The sequence below is a fragment of the Pezoporus occidentalis genome, unplaced genomic scaffold, assembly GCF_034315485.1.
Source record: "Pezoporus occidentalis ecotype Australia unplaced genomic scaffold, CSIRO_AGI_Poc_V1 ctg175, whole genome shotgun sequence".
In the NCBI taxonomy this organism is placed as follows: domain Eukaryota; kingdom Metazoa; phylum Chordata; class Aves; order Psittaciformes; family Psittacidae; genus Pezoporus; species Pezoporus occidentalis.
This window is the reverse complement of record NW_026913586.1, coordinates 1,345,057-1,352,394: the sequence shown is the minus strand read 5'-3', so window position 1 is coordinate 1,352,394 and position 7,338 is coordinate 1,345,057. Positions and strand designations below refer to the sequence as shown.

At 44.0% G+C, this 7,338-nt stretch overlaps 1 protein-coding gene across 1 annotated transcript in view; it reads left to right on the top strand.

The window, feature by feature from the left end:
* Positions 1-227: 227 nt before the first annotated feature.
* The window catches only part of HNRNPLL (heterogeneous nuclear ribonucleoprotein L like), a 30,510-nt gene continuing 23,399 nt past the window's right edge, over positions 228-7,338 (top strand). The window contains exon 1 of the mRNA XM_062614364.1: positions 228-548. Within this exon, the coding sequence (XP_062470348.1) occupies positions 357-548 (192 nt within the window). The 5' untranslated portion in view covers positions 228-356. The remainder of the gene's footprint in view (positions 549-7,338) is intronic.

Below are 7,338 nucleotides of genomic sequence, written 5' to 3'. Positions count from 1 at the left end.
GACATCAAAGACCGACGGAGGGAGGGAGGGAAGAGAGAGGCGGTGACGGGACAGCCTCTAGGGGCGGTGACGGGCGCGCCCACTGACCAATCACTGTGCCGGCAGCGTCCGATGGGCATGCCTACTGGCCTATCGGCTCACCGAGTTCGCCCCCGCCCTGACTCGGAGCCAATGGTGGCAGCGGTGGCCGCCGGGGAGGCGTGCCCCACTCCCGGAGAGGGAGGGGTGTGTGCTGTGGGGGGCCGGGGCGCAGAGCATCTTTGGGGCTCGCTGCCACCGGGCTTCAGCCCCGTTTTCTCGCTGCCTGTGTCCCCCCTCAGCGTAGCTGGGCCGTTCCTCCCCTCTCTGTCGCGGCCATGTCGTCGCCGTCGTCTGGGGAGCGGTATGAGGAGGAGGAAGAGGAGGACGGAGCCTACGAGAGCCAGGCCAAGCGGCTGAAGCCCAGCGCCGCTGCCGAGGAGGGCGAGATCGAGTACAGCGGCGCGGAGGAGAGCGAGAGCCGGCGGGACAAGCCCCCCGCGCCGCGCGGGGCGGGCTTCTCGGGCGCGGTGAGGGACGCGGCGGCGGCCGCCGGGGAGGGGTCGGGGGGGACCTTCCATCAGGATGCCGCCGGGGGGAGGGTGCAGGCGAGCCGCCCGCCCCACCCCGCACTCCCTCCCCTCCCGTGGGACCAGGCTCGCTTCGCTCCCCGCCTCATTCACCCGCGGCGGGCGGCGGGCTTCATCGCCGGCCACGCCGTGCGCCCGGGGCTGGAGCCGGAGCCCGCTGTCCCTGTTCCCCGGGCATGGAGGCGCTTCCGGTGGTGTGTGCTCCCCCCGCGCCTTTCCCGTAGTTGGGGGAAGGCGGTGAGGGAGCCGGGCTCGGTCCCGCACTCCTCTCCCTTCTCCCCGTGGCGGGCGTGCTCAGGGTGTGCGGCTGATTGTTCCTGCCGTAGTTGCCTGGGGGAGAGGGACTGAGCTCCGCAATCTGCTGGGGCTGCGTGGTTTGGGTTTCACAGGTCTGAGATTGCTTCTGTTCCGTGGGCAGCTTGTTGCCTCCTGGGATATTGCCATTGCAAGTTTTGTGTTTGCCCTGTTGCTGAGTGTAACTATAGAAACGTAGAGCGGAGGAAGCAAGCGAGGCAGAGCGTTTCTCTCATCCTTCTGTTTTGCCGTTGTGTCTGGCGGCATATGGCGACAAGGTTGATCATAAGTGATTACCTCCTTTTAAAAATCATTTGTATTTTTACTCCCCCGAGCAATGTTAATAAGCTGGTTCAGTTATTTTTTTGCCACATACCTTCTATTCTGCATGAATCTAAGTATCGGGATAGTCCTTGACCCGTAAATTTGGGCTAACAGTACTTTTGTGGCTGCTGCTTGATTTTTTTTTTTTTTTAGCCAATTGTCCAGCTGATTTTAACCATTTTTCTTCTTGATGGCTCTTTCTGTTTCTTACTTGAAAAAGCAAGATCAAGAGAGCATTGGTTTAATGGCAGACCTTGTATAGAATAGCTCATTTCATGATTTTATAAAAATGAACTTGCTTGGCGCTGGGATAAGGTAGCATCTCTTAAACTTCTTGATGGAGGAGGTACCTGCTAAATTAGTACAAAAGGTGCCTGATAAACTGCAACAAAGATATATATCTGTGTTACAGAATTACAACATATCTATTTTAATTCTATGATTTCTTGTGACAAAGCTTTGTCTCTGTTTCAGTCAGGGTTTATCAGTGGGCTCTGTCTTAAAGGTCAGTTGTCAATGACATCCATATGCTTGCTTAAGTTACATTGAAGCTTTGTCATGTAGGGGAGCAGGACATCACACAGTGTTTCAAATAGGAACAAGATACTGCTCTTGCCTTTCCTCTTTCCTGCGGTATTTTATGAAATCAGCTAGTTCTTACTTTTCTTCTTTTTTCCCCCTCCCCTCATTCTGGGTTCCGGCTCACATTGTCTTCGTGTTGACCTCAGTACCTCAGTTTATCCCAGTTAATGTGCAGAGAGGCAGAAGTTGTCTTGATGATAGAGATTAAACTACTTCCTTAAGAATGAGCTATAGCATCAAGTGAATATATGAGAAATGAGCAGCTGAGTGCTTTTGTTAGTAATTTTATGTGGGGCATTTAATAGCAAACTGCTAGCATTTTCAATTAGTTAACGTGAATTACAGTTTTTTTTTCTCTAATAGATTAAAAAGTGCAGGAAACTTATTTATTCTTTGACATATCTTAATAATTTCTCTCCAGAGAAATGTTCTTATCTTAGAAAAGTTGTATGCGGTTCAGGGTGAAGATATGTAAGATGAAGGTAGGTTGAGAGGAAGGAAGAAGTGTAAGTATCCTGGGTTACTCAGAAGGGAGAAGAAAAACAGCAAGTGGAGTAGGAGGAACTATAGGGGGTGGGGAATTAGAAGGAAAATGGGGAAATGGATGATCAGGGTAAGAACAGTGGTAGGAATCTGGTGGCCTCACTGTTGTCCATGTCCTGTCCCCTCCCCACTGCCAGCATGTGTCCTAGAATAGTGGTGAAGTGTACACTCATATGGATTATATACTTTCTTTGTATAAAGCCTGTTCTGTGGTAGGACCTGCCAGCAGGTTGGTGGGGTCTTCCTGCTGGGCTGTATTTATTATTTGTTATTATTGTGGCATTTTCCTATTCCTCTGGGGTTGCTTCATTGGTTTGAATAAGCCCTTTGTGTCTCTAAATTATGTAGGGTTTTATAAATGCCTGCCTAGGAATCTTCATGCAAGATACAGGTGGGAAAACCAACATTTATTTTGCTCTTTTCTTCCTTTGTTCCCAGTCCTGTGGACACTCCTCGTAGCCCAGAGCTGTACCCTCTTCCCCATGGCTCCTGTCAAGGCTGAGGAGCATGGAGAGCCCGACAGACCAGAATGTTGACTGGGGTAGAAGCAGGAGGTGATCTTACAGAAGTATTTTGTGTGGGAGAGTATGGTTTGGAAGAATTGACTTCTACAGAGCCTATGTTGAGTGTTGGTGAAGCTTCAGCAGAGGAGTTGGAATTGTGGTGTAGCATAGCATCAGGACATTGGGAAAATGTGGGTCAAGAGCTGTGTTTGGAGGGTCTTTCAACTCCATCCACTCTTCCTCCCTTAGACTTCAGTTTTGTTGATTAATGTATTTATACAACCCGTTTTTTCTTTGACATCCATCTGCCTCACTGTCTCTAACATACTTGCTCTTAAATATGTCTATGAAGCAGGGAAGGTCTATTATCCCATTTTTACTGTTGGAGAAGTGAGATGTGGTATCTACATACACAAACATAACTATCTTATCTTGCGGTAGCTCGTCGGAATGTACTTGACGCTTCTCAGCTACTCTGCTGTAACTTCCCGTATGGGGTGTTTTTGCTTTGCAGTAAATGGAAAGAAAGCAACCCGCTTTGCAACACGCTTGCTTCATGACTGTGGCAGGCAGTTGTAACAGCAGCTAGAAGGCAGTGAGTTCAGATCTTGACCTATTTCGCAGTGACATTCATGTATGCATTTCTTAAATGAAGTACATTCTAGAAATTGGTTATGGAGTAAGTGTAAATCATCCCCTCTCCTTTGTCCTCCATCAAAAAAGTAGCCGTTACCTTCAAGCTAGTTGAGGTGGAATCTCCTGATGATGCCATGGGTTGTGTGAGGTTTTGTTTGTTCAGTTTTTGTAAAGGGATATCCAGATTGTGCTGAGTAGAGAAGAAAATAGAGTATTTTGGTTGGCAGGGACCTACAGCCATCATGTAGTCCAACTGCCTGACCACTTTGGGGAATATTCAAAATTAGCAGAAGGGGACAGAGTACAAGTATTCCATTCTGTAGCAGTTGTGGTCATTGAAAGGACACAATCATAGAGAGTACCAGGAAGAGGTATGCATTAAACAAGAGAAACAATACCCCAAAATCACATCCAAATCAAAACTAAATTGCCAGGTAGCCTTCCAGGATATAAGGTGTGATTAACTGTAACCCTCAGGTCCCAAAACAAACCAGCAATAACAGCTATATAGTATATACAAAGCTGGTATATTCTTCTACTGCCATGGAATCTGAACTTGTCTTTTTTTGCTTGGTTGTTCTGAAACTGTCTTGCTTCACTGTGTACTGGAAATAAAGTCAGTGCAAAGCTACAGGAATTTCAGGTGGCGCAGAGAGAAGAGTCTCCTGTACTCTGTAGGGAAGAGACAGAACTGCTAAAGTGAGGCAGATGTGTGTGATCAGTAGAGATGATGTATGATGGTAAACAGTTTCAAAAAATGCCATCATCGTGTACTGCAACTGGTATTTAAAGAGTGTGCATGAGATGCTGTGTGTCTGCTTATGAAAGTTTCTTCATCAGAGCATCACCAGTGGGCAGAGCTGAGATTACTGGGTAATGTGTTGTATCCTTTCACCTTAACTTTATAGTGAGGTAATTTTAGTTACCCTTGACATTCTGCAAGGCAGTTGAATGATCAGTCCATAGTTACGTATTAATGAAGTTTGGGGAACTTGCATAACTAATAAGAAACCTTGTGGGGCTCCCCACCAGTTCTGTCATATTTCTAAAAGCAATTTCAGAGCATTTAAGAGGGGTGCAGTGAAAGGAAAAAGTTGAGAGTGAATAAGATAATCTGAATGATGAGAAGTAAAATAATAGTATATTTAGGTATCTGAGCGGAGGAAAGATGCAGTGCTGTCCTTTTGCAGTAAGGAGAAAAAGAGGAGGAGGCAAACAGAGAAAGGGTAAAGGAGCAGATGGTCCAAAAAAAGGTAGTAGTGACTAATAGAACTAAGGTGAATATACTGACTGGAAAGTGTCTGGAGGAAGGATAAAGGATGCATTGATGTGCAAACAGCTGGTGAAAAATTCTCTAGTCTGGAATTGGTGAGCAGGAGAAACATCATCCTGGAGCCCATGATGAGATGACTTTCTTCCTTTTTGGAATGGCAAATCAGTATTTGTTAGCAAGAAACCAGTAATATATTTACAGTTTTGTCTAGAACTATGTAGGTCACCAAAGAATGGATGTTCAAATGCTATAGCTGCTCTTGGAAGTCTCCTGCAGTCTTATATATGTGAAGTAACTTGTTTGTGCTTCAACTGCTTGGTTATATCAGCACTTCGTGCCTCAGCTCTCTGCAGAAGCTCAGTTTCAATGTTAAGCATTTTTATGTTGTAGCTTCTTTTTGTGGTGGAAACTTTTTCTGTCCTGGTTACCGGACTTGAGCATTTAGAAAGGAAGTCTGTTTCTGTTATCTATTAAATGATTGCATTTTCTGTCCAGCTAATGATTCTTCAAGAAATTGTTACCGAGCTTTCAGAAGCCCTTAAGCCATACGTATTAGTGGATGCAGCAGTGACGTTAGCTAAACTGTTCTTCTGGCTTTGGTGGGGCACAAGTGTCGTTGGAGTTTTGCATGGGGCTTTTGTGCCATTGTGGGGGTTGGCATTAGTGAAAGACTCCTTTGTGAGCAGAGAAATACTGCTAGTTGTTAATCTGTATGTGAGCAGATGCTTTGATGTAACCTTTGTCTGTGTGCCAACTGTAGCACATGGAGTTTTCAGGGTACAGTGACCATGAGATTTTGGCCAAAATCCTGTATTTTTCATTTCTGGGAAGATATTACGGCAGCAGTTGGATGAGTTGTATACATGCTGACCTTAGCTTTGGAGGTGCTTTAGATTTACAGACAGGTTTGATTTTTTTCATGTGGTCTAGTGGTTTTATTTCTCCTTTTAGAGGAAATCAAGGATCATTCTAGATTTGCTTGCTGCTGCAGCTCGGTAGCTGCAAAACTTGTTTGACGATAGTGCGTATGTCTGCCCTTCCTGAAGACTTCTTCCACGCAAACATGTGCCTGTGGCCCATGTTCATGTCTTTCACTAGTGTGCTTTGTGAATGTTAGTTTGTGGCTTCCTGGTTCAGGACTGGCTTATGCTTGGTTCTTGTGCTGCTCTTTACTGCTGCTGGTTAGAAACTATTTTGAGTAAAGCAGTGCCTTCTGATTTGGCCATTTATAACATCAGTGGTTTTATCTGTGTAAATTAGTTTTTGAAACGCTATGTGGATAAGTCTTTAACTTCACGGCAAGTGACTGAGATTTCACTGGCGTGTATTAAAGTAATAATTATTATTATTATTTTATTGCATGCTCTTGAGCTTCTGTGTGAGTTACTTACCATAGCACCAGTGTTGTGACTTTCCATTCTTGCTAAATCTCCTATCAAACAACACCCTACTAATAGATGCTTTCTGTGTGGTGTTGTGAAAGAAGGAAATTTGGCTTGGAAAGCCAAGTGTTGCTTTAACTGCAAAAGAAAGCAAAATTTGTATCTGCTGATGGCTCAGAGAATAATTCCAGTTACAAAATTGCAGACACCTCTGTGTGCGTGTCATTTGTTATAATGGATTTGAAGATGCAAGTACAAAAGTCTTAATTTTTGAGAGAGTTTGTACTGTTAGAGGGAGTTATATCTTCAGTAGGCAAGCTTAAATGAACTGCTAATAAATAAAAATACAAAGGGATGTGCATGACAAAGAAACATGAACTGAAACTATTAAAGAAGATTGAACTGAAAAGGGAGGAAGCGAAATACTGTTGTGTTATGATCCACTCTCTAAAAACTTTGACTTGATGTATGGAGTGCCAGTGAAGTAAGGTGGCTCTTTGTAGTGTGTCTTTGCTTCAGTGAGAAAATCTTTATGCATATTTGCCATCTGAGGAGCCAGAAATATTTTTAGGTGAGATTCTTGAATGCATTAAAGAGAAGAAAACAAAAGAAAAGAAAACACATAGCCCTAATGTTAACAGGGATCCTAATATAGTAACAAGTCTGCAGGGCAATGAATAATTGATTTAAGAGCTTCTGATTGTTCTGTAGCCTGTAAATAAAGTAAAGATGCCTGCTATCATAATGTTTTAGAGTAATAGACTTTGCAGGAAAAACTGGTAATTATTGTTAGTTTTCCTTTGGAAATTTCCTTCCTTAGATGGTTCTTTAAGCTTTAAAAAGTGTGTATGTGGGTGAAGAACATATAAGCTGAAAATAAAAACCTCTGTGTGGTTCTGTTCCTTCCACAATTGCCAAAATATTTGCAGTTCAAAGTATTAATCTTTTATGACTACTTAGATCACTGCTACTGCTGGAGACCTCAGATGATTAATTAATTCAGGATATATGTTATCTTATGCAAATATCACTAGTGGTGTTCTCCCACAATTGTCACAGCTCTTATTCAAAGAAGAGTGTTGCCACTTCATGCTTTCATACTGCAAATGAATCAACTGTAAGCTAAGTTAAAAAACTTTACACAGCGGATTATCTGATGTCTGATGTAGTTTGAAGTGCTGGCTTTTGGTTCA